This window comes from Ambystoma mexicanum, chromosome 9 (assembly GCF_040938575.1).
Source record: "Ambystoma mexicanum isolate Mex_15411 chromosome 9, UKY_AmexF1_1, whole genome shotgun sequence".
Lineage (NCBI taxonomy): Eukaryota > Metazoa > Chordata > Amphibia > Caudata > Ambystomatidae > Ambystoma > Ambystoma mexicanum.
The window spans coordinates 1,240,519,204-1,240,542,667 of record NC_090931.1 but is presented as its reverse complement, the minus strand read 5'-3'; the positions used below and the strand labels follow the sequence as shown (position 1 = coordinate 1,240,542,667).

At 47.2% G+C, this 23,464-nt stretch overlaps 1 protein-coding gene across 1 annotated transcript in view; it reads right to left on the bottom strand.

The window, feature by feature from the left end:
• ACTR3 (actin related protein 3) overlaps positions 1-23,464 on the bottom strand; it is a 260,843-nt gene that overhangs the window by 88,573 nt on the left and 148,806 nt on the right. The window contains exon 6 of the mRNA XM_069616585.1: positions 9,479-9,586. Coding sequence (XP_069472686.1) covers positions 9,479-9,586 — 108 coding nt within the window. The remainder of the gene's footprint in view (positions 1-9,478; positions 9,587-23,464) is intronic.

Sequence of the window (23,464 nt, the reverse complement as noted above, 5' to 3'; positions counted from 1 at the left end):
AATTTAAATGAGTATCGAAGTGTGTTGACTCATATAATACACAGCCAATATTTAGCCGTTTCCTCAGCCGTAATTCTCCTTCAAATCTCTCAAGGTTCTCTTCAACTCTTATCATCCGTTTCTTACACTCATCCCCATCTTCTGAGGACAATAAGGTTTCTTCCATGTTTTCTATTTCCTTGATCAATTTGAGCCTATCCAATTTGGCATATTTGATAAGGCTCTCCATCATTCGAGATGAGCAGGTATTTGTGTGTGTAGTCCACTCTTCTATGAGCTGGGGGTCCATATCTTCAAATGTGGGTATTGTTAGTATTCTTAGTCCCCTTGGAATGCCTTGTGCTTCCAAGTACATTTGTAGGGTCATGGCTTCCCACCACTTGGAAATCTCCTTTTTCTTTACTCTCTCCAACTTTTCAAGTTTTTGCTGCACTGTAAGGCTTGCGGGTAGGCTACTATCACCAGTGAGGTCAGTAGCCGCTTTGTCTTGGTCAAAGAGAATCAGTGCCGCTGCCATTCGTTTTGCTTCCACCTGGTCTGCCATGTCTGAGGCAGCAAAAGGCTGTTTGCTGCCCCAGCTGTATGCTGAATGGATTCACTCAGAACACAATGATACCCTGAGAAGTAAGACAAATACTACTAAAGAATTGTGTATGTCTTATCACAGCTCAACCCACAATTTCAGTGGTGGCCATCTCAGGTAGTCTCCCCCTCTTAAATGTCAAATATACCACAACATAAAAGACTTGGCAATAGAGAACTCAAGTTACGTTAACTAGAAGCCAAGCTCATATGCAAATATGATATTCTGAAACCCAATGGTCTAAATATAGACTCAGATGTATGTGTTCCTATATGAATGAGGAATTAAACATTAATATCCAGGTGCTAATCTATATTAACCAACACACCTTGATATGTCCATCCATTCTGCATATATGATTATCACAAGTTTACAAACTATTGTCTATAGTTATGATACCGATCTAGGTAGACCCTCCCTCTTATTGGCTGTGTGTATTATATGAATCAACACACTTCGATACTCATTTAAATTTATGGATATCTGGATGTTTTACAGCCATACTTTTGCACTGAATAGGAACTCAGGTTTCAGCTTTTGTCTTATATTGTATTTTAATGTATAAGTCACTTTGTTCGATATGGTGACTTTTCACCAATCGTGATATTGTTTTAATTTGTCATTGAGAATCAGACTGTCTATACCACAGATGCTCGCCCCGTGTAGTGAACATCATTGTTGTTTTTATATGGCCATACACTGGTATTGCCATGTTGCATTTATAGTGTGCATATATAGGGGCTTTCACTTGAAGGCTTATTTTACTATACGGATGCGGGCACTGTGGTCTCAGGGCAGTAGCAGCACACATTCGTTTCAGGGCATTTTATGCCACTAGCGGGAAGAGAGCAGCACCGTGAAGACATTTTTTCTATCACGGTGCAGCATTAAATTAAATAGGCGCACTAGCGCTTTTACTTGTGGTCACTTTTTTTAACATTGTAAAGCAGGTGAAGGGCTGTTATGGCTTATCGTCAACTGGCATACACCCAGTATAGTAATGGGGAATTAGGCAACTCACAAATGTGGACAACTATGTATTTACACACTGAACAATGGCGGATTTGTTGCAATCAGAACCATAGAGTTCTAAACAATTAACTGTTAATTTTTTTTTTTTTTTCATGTTATGTAAATGTCAACTTTTTTTACGTTATGTAAGCTGCACAGCTGTGCAGACCCAATCACCTTCAGTGCAAGGGTATAAAAACACAAGGAAACAAACGTTTGGAATCATACTAGCCTGAGGAAGCTCGCGAGTCGAGCGGAACGCGTGGCGTTTTCCACCCGCTGTGGGTGAGTGCTGCATGACACCTGGTCTGCTTAGGTATTGTTATGTATGCTTTTTATACTATGTTCACTCTTTTTGGATAAATAAAATGAAATTTTGAACACAATTTGAAGTCTTGTGTGCTTGGGCATTTTTTGGTAGGTGTTTGTGGGAGAGCTTTCTCCTCCCCAGCACCTTACCCTTCTGTTTAACATATATTGAGTGTAGCCTGCTCTAGCCTATATATATATATATATATATATACACATATGATACATTACTCACCGTAATCGTATTTCTGATGCTTGTATCTGCTTAGATTCACATGCTGTGCATAGGCCGACATCTAGTGGAAGCTGCAGAGTATTACAGTTTGTTTTTCGAAACTCGAAAAATGGGCGTCGACACAGGCGTGCCAGTAATACTATCCCTAGTGTGACGTCCACTGTACCCAAGATCCCTCACGCGTCTAGGATCCTCAGATTGTATTTTTTCTAACATGAGGAAGCATGAGGAGTAGCATGAGTACAGATAATCCAAGCAGATAGACAGAAAGGTAAGACTACAAGCAATCATGCGCCTTCTCTCGGAGGGGAGGAAGGGTGGGTCGCATGTGAATCTAAGCAGATACAAGCATCAGAAATACGATTACGGTGAGTAATGTATCCCTTCTGAGGCTTGTGGAATCTGCTTAGATCACATGCTGTGCATAGATTAGCGAGCAGTACCAGAAGAAGGAGGTGGGATGTGAGAAGGGTCATGAGCAAACAGGTGTCTTAGAACCGCTTGTCCCACTTGTGTATCTGTCTTGGAATGAGTGTCAATGCAGTAATGCTGAGTAAAAGTGTGAATAGAGCTCCAAGTAGCTGCTTTGCAAATGGTGTCGAGGGGAACATTTGCAATGAAAGCCAGAGTGGCCCCAATGCCTCTAGTAGAGTGGGCCCTTGGCGTAAAAGGCAGAGTCTTTTCAGAAAGAGAGTAACACAGCTGTATACAGTTGATAATCCACTTCGAGATAGCGCCTTTAGAGACGCGATCCCCCTCTCTGCCTGTAGCTACGGAGACAAACAGTTGATCTGTTTTCCTTAGCGGTCTGGTTTTATTTACATAGTAGAGGACCGCCCTACGCACATCTAGGGTGTGTAGTTGCACCTCAGCCGAGCTTTGCGGGTTCTGGAAGAAAGCCGGAAGCTCGATGGACTGGTTTACATGGAACTTTGATATAAATTTAGGTGAGAACCTAGGGTGTGTGCGTAAAACCAGTTTGTCCTTGTGGATAGTAAAGAAAGGATCCTGCACTGACAGAGCCTGAATTTCACTGACCCTTCTTAGAGGTAATGGCTACTAAGAAGGCCGTTTTATAAGTCAGGTGTTTGAGACTACTTTTATGCATGGGTTCGAAAGGGGGGCCCATGAGCTTAGCTAGCACCACATTAAGGTCCCATCCTGGCGGTGGGTTCGAAATAGGAGGGTGAAGTCTCTTTACTCCTTCCATGAAGGCTTTAACTACTGGTACTTTCCACCACGACACCTTGTTATGGGATGTGGTGCAAGCCGAGAGGGCTGCCAGGTGTACTTTCAGAGAGTTAAAAACCAATCCTGCATCCAGCAGGTGGAGCATGTATGTCACAACGTTGGAAGGAGTGCAATCAACTGGGTTGATTTGTTTATTCTGGCACCAAATAACGAATCTCTTCCACTTGTCAAAATAACAGTGCCTTGTGTTTGGTTTCCTGGATTCTTTTAGGATGTCCATACACCTTTGTGGTAAATTGAGATGGCCAAACTCTATGACCTCAGGAGCCATGCTGCCAGGTTCATTGAGTTGGGTTCCTGGTGCACTGTTTGACCTTGTTGCTGGGACAGTAGGTTGTACCAGGCTGGGAGTTTGATGTGCTCGCACACCGCCATCCTGCGTAGGTGTGGAAACCATGGTTGTCTCGCCCACATGGGAGCAACTAGGATGAGCGTCATCGATTCCTTGTTCATCTTGTACACCACCTTCCTGATGAGGAGTTGGTGGAAAAGCGTACGCAAACATCCCTGACCAGTTCATCCACAGGGCGTTCCCTTGGGAGTCTGGCTGGGGGAACCTGGATGCAAATCCTGGGCATTGTTTGTTTTCGCTTGTGGCGAATAGGTCTATAGTGGGGAAACCCCACTGAGAGAAGAGATCTTCTACGATATCTCTGTGAAGGACCCATTCGTGTTCCTCTGGGAGGGAGTCTCTGCTTAGGGCATCCGCTAGGGAATTGAGCTCCCCTGGAACATGTTGTGATGACAGGAAGATGTTCCGTCTGAGTGCCCATATCCAGATTTTCTGGGCAAGCTTGGACAGATTTGGCGAACGAGTCCCTCCTTGTTTGTTTAAATAGAACATGGCTGTCGTGCTGTCCGTCCGGATCTGCACCGACAAGTTTAGCAGATGGGGCTCGAACGCCCGAAGCGCTCGGAATACTGCCAGAAGCTCTAGCAGGTTGATGTGGTTCTTGGCTACTGAGTGAGACCAGAGACCCTGAGCTGTGTGGTGGAGATGGTGAGCTCCCCACCCAGTCAGGCATGCATCTGTAGTCACCACTGCCTGTACTTCGGGATCGTAAAAGGGTTTTCCCCTTGCGAGATTCTCTCTTGTCCACCAGTGCAAGCTCTGTACGAGTGTTGGTGAAACGACCACTAGATCGTCCCACTGACCACTTGCCTGAGACCACTGTTTCGCCAACCATTCCTGCATGGGACGCATGCGCAGACGCGCGTGGGGGACCAGGTAAATGCAAGACGCCATCATGCCCAGTAACCGCATTGCTTTGCGTACTGTTATTTGTTGACCTGACTGATAATGTGGAATTTGCAGTAGTATATTCCGAATTCTCTCTTCCGAAGGGAAGGTCAACACTTTTTGAGAATCTAGGATTGCTCCTAGGAACTGTTTTGAGGTGCTTGGCACCAGACTTGACTTCTTCTTGTTGATAGAGAAGCCTAATTCGTGGAGGAGGTCGATAGTCCTCTGAATGTTTGACCTGCAAATTCCTGGGGTTTCCCCCGTTATGAGCCAGTCGTCCAGATAAGGGTACACTGGGATTGCCTCCCTGCGTAGGTGTGCAGCTGCCACCGCCAGTACCTTGGTGAACACCCTTGGTGCTGACGCTATCCCGAAGGGCAGTACCTTGAATTGGTAGTGGCGACTGTCCACCTTGAAGCGCAAGTATTTTCTGTGGGCTGGGAGCATGGAAATATGAAAATAAGCATCTTTCATATCCAAGGTTGCCATGTAATCCCCCTTTTTTAGGAGGGGGATTACCTCTTGTAGCGTGGTCATACAGAATTTTTGGGGCTTGACATACTTGTTGGCAGGCCGTAAGTCCAATACTGGGCGCATTGTTAAATCTTTCTTTGGCACAAGGAAGTAAGTTGAATAGATACCCTTGTTTACCTGGTGTCCTGGGACGAGTTCTATCGCGTCCTTTTCTAGCAGAATGGCGATCTCCTCGAGAAGGATCTTCTGATGTTCTAAGGAGTGTACTCTTTGTCGTGGAGGGTGGTTCCGGGGACGCTGCAGTAATTCTATACAATATCCAGTGGACAATGTTGACAGCACCCATCTGTCTGAGGTGATCCCTTCCCAAGCCTGGGTGAAGTTGGAAATGCGTCCCCCTACTGGGGTTGCGTGAGAAGGGACCCTGAACTGAGCGTCACTGCTTTGGTGGAGGCGTGCCACCTCCCTTGTTGGGGCTGCCTTTGCCTCTTCCACGACCTCTTTTGTTACCCTTGCTGTAACTCTGGGTAGACTGCTGGTTGTTGTTCATTGTGTACCCTGTCCCTGGGCATAGTTGCCTTTTTGTGAATTTTGGCCGCGTGGGCGACGAAAATTACTGTTCCCCCTCTGATTAGGGGGGTTGTTGGTAAGCTGGCCAAGGGATTTGAGAGTCTCGTACTCGTCCTTGGCATTCTTAAGTGTGTCTTCGACCGCTTTCCCAAACAATAGATCGGGTTCCACCGGCTTGTCTATTAATGAAGCCTGTGTTTCTGTTTTGAACCCCGACTGCCGTAACCACGCATGTCTCTTGATAACAGTACCTTCTGCTATCAATCTTCCTGCGTTGTCCGCGGCGTCGAAAGTTGCTTTTAATATGCAACCAGACACGGCTCTCCCTTCTGCCGAGATCCGAGCCAACTGGCCCTTTAACGGTTCAGGAGCAGAGGCTATGAGCGCCGCGACCTCTTCCCATTGATGGCAGTTGTAACTTGCCAATAGGGTGGTGGAGTTTGCAATCCTTGCTTGGTAGGCGGACGTTGAGGCTACCTTCCTGCCAAACCCGTATAGTCTTTTGCTCTCCTTGTCGGGAGGAGCTTCTGATGACGAGAAGGGTGTCCCAGCCCTCTTCCGAGTGTTGGTAACCACTAGGGAGTCTGGTTTAAGCTGTCCTCTTATATAAAGAGGGTCAGACTGGGCTGCCCGAAAAAGTTTTTCCACTCTGGGGTTGACGGCTCTGGTGAGGTTTGGATTCACCAGGGATGGATCTATTCTACGTTGGATGGATTTAAGGATAGGGATGGTTTGAGCGACCGGCCTCCTTTCTCCCACCAACTCTTCTGCGAAGTCCCTTTCCTCCTGTACACCGTGGGTGTCGATGTGAAAATGTTCTGCCGCGCGAGCGAGAACTTCATTAAGGAGGGGCTGGTTATCAACTGGCGAGTCGGTAACTGGGGCTTCGCTTTCTACCGGGGAATCTACTCTGTAAATTTCCTGCTCGTCTTCTACCTCCTCCAGGTCCTCATCATCCGCATAGTATTCAGTCCCGGTTTGTTCCTCCATAATTGTAAACTCCTGGTCCCCTTCAGGGAAAGGCTGTCCTTGGTATCTGGGGTGTGGAGTAGAGTATGGAGTAGAGTAAGGCTGCACCTTGAAGGGTTCAGGTCTTTCGAACCGGGCCTTTTTACTTAGGGGGATAGGGTCAGAGGAGCCTGAGGGTGTGGCGCCTTGAGGGTCATACGAAAGGAAATGTTCTGGGTTCTTGTCATAAAAATCAGCTAAGGAAGACATCCTTGACATGACCCTGTCTATGTCTTCACTGGACCATTCTTTGGAACAGGGTATGGCTTTAGTAGGCGATTTAGAGGACTTATCAAGGGTAGCCTTGCTGGATGTTGATGTCCCAGTAGATTTATGTTTGACTGTCTGCTTAGGGTGGAAGGATGGTCTTACAGGAGTGGAAGGCTGTGCTTTCCGCTGTTTCCCCCCCTCCCCGTGCGTGGAAAAATGTTTTCCCTGCCACTTGGAGGCCTCGGAGACTTTCGACGGCTGGCGTCGAGGGTCGGGAGAGGTACCTTGTCTGGAGCGTGGGGCCTCGCTGGTGTTAACTGCGGCCTCGGTCTCCTGGAGCGCGGCATGGGGGTGGAAGTCGTCTTCGTCTTCCGACGATCGAACTTCCGTTAATCTAGGGAGCGAGGCACTCTTGGCAAGAGTGGATGATTGCCTTGCGTCATGCGGCGATCTCGATCGAGAGCGCCCAGAGGACACCGAGTCGGACCGTTCTATCTGTGCCTCTTTCCGAGAAGTCGACGTCGTCGAGGTTCGGTTGGACTTAGTGTGCTTAGTGTGTGTAGGGTGTGTAGCGCTTGCGTCGCCGGGGGTCTTCCCCATAGCCGCCCTGCCGGACAACCTTCCGAGGTCGGGGACCTGCGCTCGGCAGTCTTTCGACGCCGTAATGCCCTCGCCGTCCGAAAGTACGGCGTCGCTGCCATCGCTGAAGGCGCCCTCCGCTGCCATGGCTGCCTGCCTGGCGTGGTGGGCCCAACGCTTTGTCGAACGGTCCTTAAGTGTCTTAGGCTTAAACCTACTACACGCTCTGCAGTTCGCTTCGGGGTGGTCCCTCGGCAAGCAGAGATTGCACGTGGCGTGCCTGTCGACCAAAGGGTATTTGCGGTTGCACTTGGGGCAGAATTGGAAAGGGGTACCCTCCATACGCACCTTGAGGCAGCGGGCTGGTAAGTGTAGGAAATATATAAGGTGTACCTATATACTAAGAGTGAAGAGTATGTACCACCCCCCACTCTCCCTACTTGCAGGGCCGAGGCCAGCGGCCTACTAGGCCCGGGCCGAGGCCAGCGGCCTTCCGAGGCCCAGATCCGTCGTGCAGCAGCCGACGGTCGATGTCTTCTCCAGCCGTCGTCGAGTGTCGAGGGTCGACGTTGGGGTGGGGAAGGATGTCAATAAATAATTTTACTTCAATATTAGCAAAAGTATGGCTAAGGCCAGGGAACTCCGCAAGATGCTTCCGACCAGTATGGCGGAAAAAAACAATCTGAGGATCCTAGACGCGTGAGGGATCTTGGGTACAGTGGACGTCACACTAGGGATAGTATTACTGGCACGCCTGTGTCGACGCCCATTTTCGAGTTTCGAAAAACAAACTGTAATACTCCGCAGCTTCCACTAGATGTCGGCCTATGCACAGCATGTGATCTAAGCAGATTCCACAAGCCTCAGATATAGATATATATATATATTTGGAAAAACAAGGAAAGGTGCGCACTCCAATTCTCTGCATGACCTTCCAGGCCACTGGTGTACTCCTCCGACCGGTTTCTGTGCCAATACACGTCATCAGGGAGGCTGGGTGGACTTGCAGCTCACCGCAGGTGCAGGTGATAAAAATCTGCTGCAAGGGCTACTGTTAGATGTAGTCATCTGGTCAGCAGAGAAAAAGCTCGCGCCCAATCCCACAGTGGAGAAAGGGGGGGGGGGGGGGGAGTGTAGCCTCAAGTGAGGCACTCCAAAGCCGAGCATATATAACCCTGGTGCGGCACCCTGTCAGTCCCTGAGGATTCCACCCCTCAAGGTCCTGCAAAAAATGGAAAAACAGGGAAAGGTGCGCACTCCAATTCTACATCTACCAGTAGCCCTTGCAGCAGAGTTTTATCACCTGCACCTGCGGTGAGCTGCAAGTCCACCCAGCCTCCCTGATGACGTGTATTGGCACAGAAACCCGTCAGAGGAGTACACCAGTGGCCTGGAAGGTCATGCAGAGAATTGGAGTGCGCACCTTTCCTTGTTTTTCCATTTTTCACAGGACCTTGAGGGGTGGAATCCTCAGGGCCTGACAGGGTGCCGCACCAGATTTATATATGCCCGGCTTTGGAGTGCCTCACTTGAGGCTACACTCTCCCCCCCCACTTTCTCCACTGTGGGATTGGGCGTGAGCGTTTTCTCTGCTGACCAGATGACTACATCTACCAGTAGCCCTTGCAGCAGATTTTTATCACCTGCAAGTCCACCCAGCCTCCCTGATGACGTGTATTGGCACAGAAACCCGTCAGAGGAGTACACCAGTGGCCTGGAAGGTCATGCAGAGAATTGGAGTGCGCACCTTTCCTTGTTTATATATTTATGAAAAATGTTTAGCAAGAGTTTAGCCTATAGGAATATTAGAAATAAATATTTGCATAGTAATTTGGGAACAAAAAGGGTTATTTGAAGATGTGTGTGATATCAGAATGCCAATCAAACCAAGTTTATACAGCCATCTTGATTATTTGCAGTGCGATTTTAAATACTGATAAATAACTTTGCAAGGTTAACAACCATTCCCCAGTCCCCAGTTTATTAATTATGAATAAAAACTTACCACAGGAATGACATGAGTGACACCATCCCCACTGTCTATTACTGTGCCAGTCAGCGTCCGCTCTCCCACTTGTCTGGACGTCCATGAGGCAGCTAAGGCAAGGACGGCCTTAAAGAAAGAAAAACACACCCCAAACAGTTATTTAAATATACTCAAAATTAGATTTTCTCCATTATGAAATAAGACCCTCAATTTCTACCACATTATACAATCAGCATTACAATACTCTTCCCAGCTGAAAGCTAGTCAGGTTTATGTATACTATAAACAAATGTGGTCTACACCTCTTACAGGTGTCTGAAAAATAAAAAGTAAAACTGATCTAGACCCTTCATATTACCCCCTCAACAACATTCCGAGAATATGCTTCATTATGGCCACATTTAATGGATGTGGATGACTTTTCTGTGAACTTGAAATCTTGTGCAGAAAAGCTTTCAACTAGCTAAAGACGTCTCTTTGATATATTCTGCCTGAATTTTGCACTAGAAGTGTTTTTCAAGGCATATGTTTTAGGGAGAGTTCTCAGAAATATGCAAATTCCCTTCTACCTTAGAGATCCCTAGTTCTTTTTGCTGGACTTTAGGAGTTTTCATTTCTAACATGGAGAGAGCAAGACCTTTTTCCTACTCATGGATTGTTCTGTGATTTGGACTGTACTTTTGACTTTGGATTCTGACAAACTCCATAGGCATCATCTTTACATTGGGACACTGGCACAGACAAGTCTTAGATTTCCCAAAGGTTTAAATACCTTCTCTTGGTGAAACTTTCCAAGAGCAATGAAGTGAAATTGACTTAACTTACATTTTTGTAACTTTCTAGACCCAGCACACACTATCTTACAATAGGGTGCTGGAGGGGTTACTTTGTATCCCCTTTGTCTAGCTTCTCATGTAACATTTTTATGTTACCCTTTCTACAATTAATGGCTGGTGGCAGTGGTTTACTTTTTCCTACCATTGTGTGTTTCGACTGCAGGCTGCAATTGCAGCTGCAGTAAAGCATCCCTGGGTGCTCATTTTGTCAAAATGGCCCTGGTCGTCTTTTTTTCGCCATTTCTTGTTGGAAAGGTCCTTCTTGTGATTTATTCTGCACACCAAACCAGGTTCGGTCCCTTTTTTCGTTTGGTCTTAGCAAGATTCACTGGTGAAGCCCGCCTCTGGCTCCAGAGTATCTGGCAGAACAGGAAGCGAGGGAGGTGCCCAAAACTCCCTGTGCTTAATCCCCTTGGATATAGGAATGCACCCAAAGGGGATTGGCTGGCTGATCTTGGAGGACAGCCACCCTGCTGTGTGATTGACAGCTAGGCTGCAAATGAATGGGAGACAAATATGAGGCTTTTTTCTTGGAAGGCAGAGTCGACTACTTGATGAAGGAATCCGAAGAACTTGGAAGAGACGCCTGCTGCAACTCCTGGACCGTTGGTTTGCCCGGTGAAGCCCTGCTGCAGTACTAAAGTTCCGAATTCGCCTCGACTAGAGAAGCCCTGCAAAGGACGACTTCTCCCATTGCTTTGGTGGGACCAATCGACCCCAAGACGAGCTCGTATGGAAATCCTCTCGGACAGGGACGTCATTTAGGGGTCGCCAGAAGTCGCAACTGCGACCTCTGAGGTCTCCCTTGCGAACTCTGTCTTTTTTTAAAAAAAAAAAAATTTTATTTACTTGTGTATAATCACAGCGAATGATTTTTACAAGAAGGCGTCATTTGAAGAGAGTACAGCCAAACAGGCTGTACTCTCTTCAAAGTCAGGGTGTGTCGAACGCAATAGTTATCGCAAAGTTTATCTGTGGCGAAATCATCTATTGTTAGATGCATGAACATTGAAGTTCGATGGCCAGAGAGGCGTCTAGGTTGCGACGTTGATTTTGATAAAGGCTGCTTCCATTATTTTGGCCGTGACGGCAGCCCAGCGGGGTTTTTCGCCAGATATCAAGCAATACCACCATGTTTGCTCATCGATCAGAACCGAGTCGAGCCATAGGGGAGTGAGAAAAGCTGTGCGAACTTGAGTTAAGGCGGGGCAGTTTAGGAGAAGGGGGCGAATGGTCTCAATAGAGTCCAGAGTTTTGCACAGTCTGCACGTGGTGACGGTGGACAGCCTTCTCATCACTAAGATTTCGAGTATGAAGCAAGTTTAGGCGCGCTCTTAGAAATGTTGAACATAGTTTTTTATCCGGGAATCTCAGACAGTACGCCATGGGGAGTTTCAATTTATTGTAAGTCGGTGGAAGATGGTTTAGGAACTTGGTTGCTACCGCTTTGTCGATAGTGCTAATCCAGTCTTGAAGTTTCAGTTTTTCGCGGACTCTTTGCGGGTTCGTGATCAGGTCGTTTAATGTGCATTGCAGATCCTCCAGTTTGGTTTTTTGGAGGTGTACCCATTTTTGAGCAGCCTTGCAGTTCGTTGATTCGAGTTCCTGTCCAATGATGTTGAGAATTGGCAAGCCGTCTTTGATTAGGGTCTTCCTGAAGAGAGCAAGTGAGGCCCCGCTGACGGTGGCGCTTAACGATAGAAGGCCCAGCTCTCTTCTGATGGCTTCGATTGGAATGGCGGTGGGTAGGCCTAGGAGGGATTTCCAGATGTAGCCCTCCAGTGTCCTCCATAGTTGGGACGGTACAGTAAACATGGCGTCCATGCCGTAGGTCAGAGCCGGAACCATTTTTCCCTTATAGAAATTAATGGCCGGCGCTAGCGAGAATTTGCCGTACTTTCTATCAATCGCTCTTAGTTGGGAAGTCAGTTGTTTGGTTTTGGCCCACAGATGTTGTTGCATTTTAAGTTCCTGCGAAGTCCCATCGATGATCACTCCTAGATATTTGAAGTGAGGGACCACTTCGATGTTGGTTTTGCACACTGACCAGGACCGGGTTTTTTTCTGGGAGCGGCCAGATCTAGAGAGGATCATGATTTTGGTTTTTGTCTGATTGATCTGGAGATTGTTGGTGCTCATATAGACTGCCAGGTTATCCAGCTGCCGCTGGAGGCCGATCGGAGTTTGATCAAACAAGATTATGTCGTCAGCGTAGAGAAGACGGGAGAGGGTGCAATTACCAAACTTCGGCGGAAAGCTGCGGACCCGGGCTTCTGAGTCTTTGTAGTCCCCCAAAAAAGCCAGGAAGAGCGCCGGGGCAGGGGGCAGCCTTGCTTTACTCCTCTGTGTGCTTGGATTTCTTTAGACAGTGCTCCTTGTCTATTCAGCCGGACGTTGAGTGTAGTGTTGGTGTGAAGGGCTATTATTGGTTGTAGGACATCGTACGGGCAATTCCAATTTTCCAGCTTTCTCCACAGTCTTGGCCTCTCGACTTTGTCGAAGGCCTGTGAGAGGTCGATAAACGCCACGTATACTGTGGGGGAACCTTGTTTTATTTTGGCTTTCAAGATAGTAAGTATAAGGATGTTCAGTGCAGTACCGCCATTTTTCTTGAAGCCTAGTTGGAAAGGATCGCTGCAGGGAGCCGTTTTCGCCCATCGGTTGAAGTGGTCCAAAAGAAGAGTCGCAAAGAGTTTGCCCATGATGTCCAATAGGGCAATCGGACGATAGTTTGCAGGGGCTTCTCTGCTTCCTTGTTTGAAAATTGGAATGATGGTTGCTTTGCACCACGATGTTGGGATCTTTCTGGTGGATCTACAATGCTCAAACAGAATGCCAATGAAGGAGGCCCATTCAGTGAGACGTTTCTTTAGGTCCATGTTCGTCAGGCCATCCGGGCCTGGGGCTCTTGAAGCTTTTAATTTTTGAATAGCTGCACTTATGTCCGCTGGGGCTGACAAGTCAATCCAAGGGGCTGCGGTGGTGTCGAAAGACATATTCATTGCAGGAATCGGACTGTCGAAGAGATCGGTAAAGAAAGTGACCCAGGCTTGTTCCGGGACTGAGTTAATCATGCTTGAGGCTATGGTTCCTTGAGAGGCGTTTATCAGGGACCAGAAATCCGCTGTTTTCTTTGCCGTTAAGACTCTCAGTATTGATTCAGCGTCATGTTGGTATAAAATGGCTCGGCGTGCTCTGATCCATGACTTGTAGATTTTGTTTTCGTCTTTCCAGCAGTCCCATGCAGCAATGGTGTTGTCTGCCTTAGCGCGTCTTCTGAGCTTTCTCAATGCGTTTTTTTTCAGTGCTGTTTGTTTGTCATACTCGTGATTGTAGGCTTTTGGGATCGACAGACCAGATGACGCGTGATGCTTGTACTTGAGAAGCATAGGCAGGTAGTTCGGCCCTGGGGATGGGTCGAGAAACAGTTCCGTCTCAGTTTCCGAGATGTACTGTTGGGTGATCAATCTGATGTTGGCCGATGTCAGACGAAGGCGCGTTTGTTGGGGATTCGTTTCGACCGATGATAGGTAGCGAGATGGGGTGCGGCCGGTAGAGGGCCATGATACAGTTAACATGTTGTGGTCGCTTGGTAGAGTTTTGACTACTTGAAAATCTTGAATTACTGCGCACGGTGCTGGGGAGGCAAAGATGTAGTCTAGCGTAGCTGATGACTGGCCTCTCTCCCAGGTCGGTAAGTGGGACTGCCCTTCCAGAATCCAGGCAGCATTGTGCAGGTTCCTGGATGCCATAAGGGTCATCCAAGCTTGACCCCTAATCTCCGCTGCTGTGGTGTCGGTGGAATTTGAAGGGATGTCTTGCGGTTGTGTGAACTTCACGTTGAGATCTCCACAGATAAGTAGAAAAGGAGTATTCTATTCAGTAAGGATCTCATCGATTGCCTCAGCCATAGTTTGACAAAAGAGTAGTGTCGATGTCCTTTGAGGATTCCAATAAGTAGTGATCAAGGCGAGTGGCAGTGATGAACATTGCTTTGCACATTGTTTCGGGAATTCAGGCGCAGGGTTCCATTCGATTAAGACCGCCAACACCTCATAGGATCTTGCCGTCGTTTTGATGTGTTTTAAGTTTTGGTCTGACCGAATTCCAATAAGACGACCTGCTGAGGGGCGGCCTAACAGACCTTTGACAGCTGGCGAGATCACGATGTCGTATCCGTCCATTGACGGTTTTTCCTGGAGCCATGTTTCCTGTAAGCAAAATATGTCAAATTGACCCAGCTCGACAGTGTTGTGATCAGTTAGATGGGTATGTCCTCTAGTGTTCCAAGGGGCCAACGATAAGGACTTTTGACGAGATTGAATGTCGGCTTCTTTTGGTAGTTGCTATCTAAGGCGATTTGAGGATAAGGCACCCTTTATCCATTCCCATGGGCCGGATGGAGTTGTCGGGTTTTTGATGGCGATCGGCGGAGATGATTTGAATTGCGCACGGGATCTGTAGTTGGACGGGTCTCTTCGCGGGGACTGATCTCTCCAGCTTTGCTTTCTTTGATCCGAACGGGATCTGTGGTTTTGAGAATGGGGCGGGCGAGTCGTAGATGTTTGTCTGCCATTAATAGAATGGTGAGTTTTCAGTGATGTTCGATTCAGATCAGGGTAGTCATGTGATGGGCGTGGTGGACGGCCAGGTGAGTCTTGGCGCGTCTTCGGAGTCCTGGATGGAACTGTAAAGTGAGACTTCAGTTCGTTTCTTCGATCAACATGTCGTTGGAATGGACTGTGGTCGCTGAGCCTACCTTTTTTAGGATATGTTCCCTTGGTGAGGTTCTTAAGATCCAGAGTTGTTAGTTCAGAGAGCAACAAGCCTTGCGCTTTTAAATCTTCACCGGCTTGGCGGCATATGTCTTGGATTGCGGAGGAATAGATGTGAAGGTAGGCTTTTGCCTTGTTATCTCTATGGTAAGGCTCGACCCTCTTAAAGTCTTCCGAGTTTAATTTCTTTAGGGAAGGTACAGACGATGTTATCTTTAACACAGTTCTTCTGTTCAAGATGACATACTTGTCTTTGCTGGAGATTTGCTCTATTTTGAAGAGACGGGTGGAATCGTCCCTCGTATGGTCAGCGTGTTTTTCTGTTTGGTTTCGGGCTGTGCGTGCCCTGGCGTAGGAGATCTCGTTGATTTGGTTCTTGGTCTCGATCTACTTTGTAGGTCAGGCGCAAGTCTTGGAGGATCGTTATTACGAAGGCCCTGGGTGGGTTTGTGAGGACTGGAAGCCACCGATGACCAGAGTAGAGGGTCTGCTATAGGTTTGGAGTTGGGGGCAGAGGGAGATGTTGGTGGGATGTTGCATTTAGTAGGTCCTTTCTCAGGCAATACTTGAGCGTTGTGAGGCGACGCAGACAATAGGAGACTTGAGTTTAGGCATTCTTCTGTTAAGAAGGGGGACTTGGTCAGGTCCGTCACGGAACCCGCTCGAGTGAGACCATGAGCTGCAGTTCCGGGAGCTGTGTGATGATTAGGCGTCACTACCACAGATTCAAGCTTGCGTTGGGTTGATTGGCGAGCTGAGTCGGGTGGTTGGTCGTTCGTAGCTAGTTTTAAGACTTTCTTGCGTGTAGTCATTTTTACACTTGGAGATGGTTGTGGTTTGTTTGCAAATATTGTAGCAAATTCGTTAACGTGTTTGAGCTAGGTGGTCCGAGTTGACTTGTGCATTGTTGAGTCTGATGGAGAACCTTTTTTGGAAGAAGAGGGAGCCGAGGACATGGCCGACGCGAGGACTGCCTCATGTCTTGATGTGTGCGAAAGGTCATACTTCAGGTCGATGGCAGTTATGTATCCTTCTAAAAAGGTTAGCTTTGACTGTATGCTCGCTAGAATGGCTGTGTTGTCTTTTGAGACGTCACTTAGCATTTCATAGAGTTTGCAGAATGGGGCCATAGCGATGGTTATGGCTGACATGATTGTAGTCCGATCCTTTCTATTGTTAGGCGACTCTTTATGAGGAGGTGAAGGGAAGTCCAATCTTCTTCCACTCTTCACTGGCGTATCTCTTGATCCTAGAGATGGAGGGTTCGCCAATGAGTGCCTGCGCCTGGGGTTGGAGCCTCCAATGTCAAGCGAGGTGGAAGGCCTTGGTGCTGCTACTCTAGTTTGGGAATTGAGGTCGTCCCAATATGAGGTCTGAGATGAGGGGACTTGCTGGTTAGCAGCGGGAATGGAAGAAGTTAAATGGTTCTTTACCAGCGGTTGGGGGGACATTTCTCTTTGTGGCCCAGCTTTTGGCTGCAACAGGTCGAGAATGTCCGAGAGACGCTGATGTGGTAGTCGAGTGGTATTGATTGGATCAGCAATTGAGGAGACCACCCGCCTAGGAGTGGGTGGTGGTGGTGGGGACTTCGCCTGAGAATCTGAAGGTAAAGTTGGAATGTTGTTAAGCGGGCATACAAAGCCCGGTTGAGGCGGGGCTGGCGCGTCCTGTAAGGACCCGAGAAGGGGAGTGATTTGTGGCGGGACTTGCCCGACTGAGGGGAGTTGAGTGCCGTTAACAGCGGTAGTTTTCCTGGATTTAGGCGCTGGAGGGGTCTCGTCAAGAGCTTCCAGGATTTCCGCGTCTGAAAGTTCGGAATCATTAGATAGTTTCCTTTTGCCTTGTGTCTTGTGTCTTAAAAAAGTTCATCAATGCAGTTGACAAAAGCGGGGTGGAGAGATTAAGTTTTGCATAGCCCTTCTTTCTTTGGCCTTGTTGTGAGGCGACCTTTTTGATCTGACTGTTGGTTTTTGGAGGGATGGTCGATGGGTTTTGCTGTTTTTTTGTAGAGACAGGCGCTTTGTTGTTTGTGGCTGATACAGCCGTGGGCTTGGGTGCAGGTTTGCCTTTTTTCCTGTATATTGGTCTTTTTTTGCTTTGGTTGGAGGAAGGTTTGCAACTGGAATTATCCGATGTAGCAGAGGAGTTATCGGAATCTGAATCACGAAACTCCTCTAGCAGAGGGTTCGTAGAAGAAGGTTGGTTGTGAATGTCTGAGGACGTGACAACAGACGCCCTGCTTTCCAGAGTTCCATCTAAGTGTGAAGGGGGCACTGTGGCCTCTGCCGTCAAAGGCGACGCGGGTGAGCTGATTGTAGGGTAGAGGGTAGCCTTGTCAGTTGCACCGGATGCAGGTAGGTTCCGTGGGTGGACTGCACCGACCGGGCCGGGGCTACCCAGTCGGTCCTCCAGAGCCGGGTGAATCAGGGCCATGGTGATCTGGTAGGCCGGGCTCTTCTGCAAGTTGCAGTGTTGTTCCAGGTCGGGTAGATTGATGTTAGGCTGGCCAGGGCTCAAAGCCTCCAGAGGAAGCGGGGCCAGTACAGGTCCGCCCATTCCTACTTGTGTGTTGGACGAAGCAGAGGTGGCCGCCGGCTCAAAGGTGGTAGCCGGGGACGTGAGGAAATAAGCTTGTGCGCGGCTACCATCGCCGATGTGGCCACCCTCAGACCCCCTGGCAGGGGGCCCTCCGGCTCCCGCACAGGATGGGTCACTCACCGAAGTGGTGAGGGGGCGGCCATCACCGGGTGATGATGCCGGACATTGGCGTTGGCCTGGGAGAGGTCCGTGACTTATCTGTGAAAACCTTAGCGTTGAGAGTCGCGGGCAGAGTCAAGGTAAGTGGGGTCTTTTTCATGTGGCTCCTTAGTAGACGCTGATCCGAATCTTCCTCCATCTCGGGTGAAGGATGGAGAGGGGACGGGAGAGGGAGAGGGGACGGGAGAGGGAGAGGGGACGGGAGAGGGAGGGAGGACAGAGGTCCGGGAAGGAAGGGAGGGGAAGGGGGAGGGGCAGAGCGGGACAGAAAGGTAAAGGTAAAGGAACGGAGGGGAAGGAAGAGATGGAGAAGGAAGGAACAGGCAGCGACCGAGGCAAAGTTTTGGAGCGTCGCCGCCGGGTAAAAGGGATCAGAAGACTTAGGACGGCAGAGGAAGGCGCAAACTTTTTTTTCCCAATTTGAATCAGTTCAGAAAGGCAGTTCGAAGGAGGGTGCCAATGGACAGAGAGCGCCTACCTCTGTATCCTTGGAATTCCCTCGGTGCGGCGGTCAACCAGTCAGCCCCCAGCTCCCGGAGCGGACTGGGGCAGACTGGAACTCAGCTCGAGCTCTGCGCGGAAAAGAAGTTTTTAAAGATGGTTGGGTTTTCACTTTTCTTAAAGGTGTACACAGAAGATTGTAGGTCTCGGCAGCAGACAGCACGTCCTGACGGACTGGGGCAGACTGGAACTCATCTCGAACTCCGTATCAATGAACTGAAAGGCTGCTCAAAAATAGGTACACCTCCAAAAAACCAAACTGGAGGATCAGCAATGCATATTAAACGACCTGATCACGAACCCGCAAAGAGTCAGTGAAAAACTGAAACTTCAAGACTGGATTAGCACTATCGACAAAGCGGTAGCAACCAAGTTCCTAAACCATCTTCCACCGACTTACAATAAATTGAAACTCCCCATGGCGTACTGTCTGAGATTCCCGGATAAAAAAACTATGTTCAACATTTCTAAGAGCGCGCCTAAACTTGCTTCATACTCGAGAAATCTTAGTGATGAGAAGGCTGTCCACCGTCACCACGTGCAGACTGTGCAAAACTCTGGACTCTATTGAGACCATTCGCCCCCTTCTCCTAAACTGCCCCGCCTTAACTCAAGTTCGCACAGCTTTTCTCACTCCCCTATGGCTCAACTCGGTTCTGATCGATGAGCAAACATGGTGGTATCGCTTGATATCTGGCGAAAAATCCCACTGGGCTGCCGTCACGGCCAAAATAATGGAAGCAGCATTTATCAAAATCAACGTCGCAACCTAGACGCCTCTCTGGCCATCGAACTTCAATGTTCATGCATCTAACAATAGATGATTTCGCCACAGATAAACTTTGAGATAACTATTGCGTTCGACACGCCCTGACTTTGAAGAGAGTACAGCCTGTTTGGCTGTACCCTCTTCAAATGACGCCTTCTTGTAAAAATCAGTTTTATTTGGTAATGCAAGTTCCTGGGCTGTGGCTTGCATCATGTGGCTCTTTACTTCTAGAGTTGCTAGCTTTCTTGTACAGGCCCCTTAAAAAAATAAGAACTGCTGACCCTAAATAAGAAAGAATAGGAATACCAAATAATGATTCTTTCTGGAATTCTATACAATAATTGCTAGGCACACTTCGGGGGGGCGAGTCACTGATTTAGTCTGTTCTTAAATGCCTCAACTTAGTCTTTCATCCTTCAGAGGTCGATAAATGAGTACCAACACAGGTTGGGTGATATTGGTTGTACATTTTTTGTATATAAAGCTCTGAAAGGTCGTGTTCCATCAATTCCTGTGATATCACTTCAGGGTGGGGTCAAATGACATCACTTCCTGTGATGTCATCAGGGGTCAAGGGTCGTGTGAGGTCACATCCGCTACCCCTGGCATTTTGGTGAAATTACGTTCCTGCTCTCGGAGCTGGCTGTACTTTCAATGCTGCTGCAGGAACCGATTGGCAGGGAGAGCAACATCAGAATCCAGTGTCACCTTTAAGTCGGACCCCAAGCTCCAGGAATATCCTCCGGACTCCCATGAAGCAGGACTGAACAAGCCTGAGTCACCTCAACAGAGTGCTGGACCCCAGATGTGAGGAAAGTCCATAAGGTATCCGAGAACTGCAGTGGTGCTATTTTTTAAGAGCTGCAAGAAGCTGAAACGGCAAAGTGCTGCTGATCGGAAGTTTGCCCATTGCTGTCAGACCTTCAATTTGTAGTGCAGGAGTCTCCAGACGTCCTCCCTCTTGTCCAAGACTGAGGCCCAGTAGCAACAGGATCTGCAGACCTACACAGCAACAGAAGCCAGCTGGAACCAATTTCTTCAGACCTAAGTACTGTAAAAACGAAAGGGACTTACCTCTTGTTGTGTAGCCTTGCTAGTTCTCAGTTGAGACTGGTCTTGGCTGCTTTTGTAGATTTGCCTTCAGCTTTGGCCCTCACAAGCCTCCCAGCATGTGGCCCTACAGTGATTTAGTTTTCTACAAAGACTTCTAAAACATTCACTTACCACCTGCAAGAAGTGCTTTAGCTCACCTAGACGTTTGCTCAATTAACATTGGCTGTCCTGGCTCCCTGAAAGACACTTCTATTTTCTGCAGTGCTTTAACTATCCCTCAAAAGCCACGCATTCTGTAACTTGTATTGCTGGAAAAGGGTTAATTTACTTTGCATTGGGGGTTCAAAAGTATTTACCCGCTTAAGAATATTTGTTAACCATGGTTTTATTCCTCAAACCTTTTCTTTGACACCAAATTCAGTATTGCTCTAAATGTACCATTGATATCAATGTCCACAGTGTCCTAGTTATTTAAGTTGCCTCAGGGTGTAGGAAGTATCTGTGTGCCATCCCAAATGGGTATCTATTGATTTAAAGAAACTAAGTGTATTTTGAAGTATATTTTTGTGTTACATATATCTGCTCCCTTCTAAAGAAGGCTTATTCAAATGACTTAAATTGATAAATAATAGTTTAATCAAGAAACCTTGAGTGTAAGTGTTTATTTGGATACTTGGCACTGTGAATCTCTATGTTCCAACCCTACAGCTCACATTGACCCCTCTTGAGATAAGCCTGGCTACTAAGTCACTACCAACTTGTATAGTACATGCTTATACCAAAGGTTGGATTAACTATTGCCAAGAGAACAAGGCTGGTGCAGTCTCCCACAGGGTACTGCATACCATCTTGCCCAACAATATACAAGTACAATTTTGCACCAATATATTTTCTCTATCCGAGCATGAAAGGTCTGATTTAATGTGATTTTAACTACATGCACTTTTAACATTTGTTTACTTAGTTGTCAAACAATTATTCTTTAAAAATGTAAACAATTCCAATACTTAATCACAATATGACAATATTTCAAAGGAAATTGGTGCACACAATTTTCAAGCAACTTTATTTATTTGGGCATTTATATAGCGCACAAAGCTCAAAAGGCATTGAGGTGCTTTCTTAGGAAATTGATTACATTTGCAGGATTTTAAATGTAATTCTGTCTCGAACTGTGAGCCAATAGAGGTTGCGTCTAGTTGACAAGATGTGTTCACGTTTCGGTATGTTGAGAGCAGCTCTGATCGCAATATTTTGTACAACTTGTAATTTGCTGATGTTACGGGTATCCGATCCTGCAAAAAGGGAGTTGCAGTAATCAATCCTGGATAAGATCAATGCTCTTGCAAGCGTGATACAGTTGTCAGGGGAAAGGAAGGGTATACAAGCTCTTATTAGTTTGGCAGTGTAGGCTGCCGAGGAGACTTTGGCATTGACTTGCCTTGTTAATGTTAGTGCTGAGTCTATATAGAGACCTATAGTTATCATCTCCTTGGCCACTTTGATGTTGCTGTAAATGTTGAAGGCTTTGTATATTTAGGGTAGTTTGTTCAATTTAGCTTGGCTACCTATGATGAGCATCAATTCAGGTTCGATCCCCGGGTCCGGGCTTAGAAACCTCTGGGTATTAAGCGCATTATAAATAACCTATCATATCATAAGAGCCTATGATATGTACGAGTATTTGTGTGTCATCCGCATAGTTTGTATATTCTAGACTGTCAAAAAGAGGCTTGGTAAATACATTATATAATGTAGGTGATAAACATGATCCCTGGGGCACCCCAAAGGAGACTGGGGTCGGGTTGGCTGCTGAGGAAATGGAGAAAACTCATTGTCCGTTTAGAGAGATTGGATTCGATCCAGTCTGGCTTTTGGTAGGAATTGAGCAGCTGTTGCCAAATGTTGGCGTAGGATTTTGTAGTTAACCAAGTCAAATGATGCAGATAAATCAAGCAAAAGGAGGATCGCGAAGTCTCCTTGGTCTTTGATTTGATCAATTTGGATTTTAAGGTCCAGAAGTGCCGTTTCCGTACCATGGAAGGACAGAAGCCAAACTGTCTGAGGCCTAGGAGGTAATTCGATTCCAACAATTTTTCTATCTGTAGGTAGGCTATTCTGTCTAATTTTCAAAAGGAAAGGAACCGTGGTGATAGGTCGAAGGTTAGTGGGGATGTTTGGGTCCAGGGTCGTTTTTTTCAACAATGTGATTACCCAAGCTTCCTTTAGGTCATCAGGCATTTTGCTTGCGGCAAATTAGCTGTTGATCAAGGAGGTAATAAAAAGGCAGTAGCTCATTGGCACAGTCCTTGATGAAGGTAGCAGGACAGATGTCCCCTTGACATCTTGAAGGTTTAGACCTTAAATTGATAATTCTGATGGTTTCCAAGGTGGTCAGATGTGTGAAATCGAATGTGTGTTCACTTTGCTGTGAAATGGCAGATGTGTCTACTGGAGAGGTATCATGGTTAATTTAGTTTAACTTCAATTTTGTTTTGCAGAAGGGTGATTTTGTTTGCAAGGGCATTTTGGACATTGGAGCACCACTGCTGGTCCTTCAAGCAGAGGTCAGGTGTTGGGGACGGGGATTACAGTCTGCAAAGTATAGTGAAAAGGTCCCTAGAGCTAGATTGAGCATTCTCAATTCTCCGATAGTAGGAGTTACTTTAGCTTTGATGGTTGCTTCCTTGTATTCGATGGATAGGGCATGGAAGCAAACCTTATTTGCATTTGAGTTTTTTTTTTCCAATTACATTTGGCTGATCTTTTGGATGCGCGCAAGGTTTTCAGGTTTGCAGAGAACCAGGGATTGGCATGTGCTTTGGATTCAGATTTACGAGTGCTTAGTGGGGCTACTTTGTTGATAGTGGCTAAAATGGTCTAGTTATATAGAGAAACCTTGGAAGTAGGATCAGAGTTAAGTTAAGGAGGGCTAGTTATTGGTAGTGGGTGGGGCACCATATTGTCTGTCGAGTCCTCAAACATCTAGATGGTATTGTCGAGGTAGGTAGGCTAAGTTTGTTAAGTTTGGTGGCTATTGCAAAAGCAGATAGGATGATGTTGTCAGACCATGGGCATGGGGTGTTGGCCAGTATGTCAATAACAGTAGATTTTGCCTTGCCTATCCAGAGTGCAACCTTTTTTGTGTGTTGGGAGGGAGATACGGTGCGTGAAGCAGTCAGCTTCCATCGGGTTGGCTAGGAGGCCTGCTTGCATGTCTTTAGGGTCGTTCAAGCCTAGGTTAAAGTCACCCAAGAAGACAATTTGAGAGAGACTGTTAGATGCTAGTAGTGGTAATATCGTCTTCAAAAGA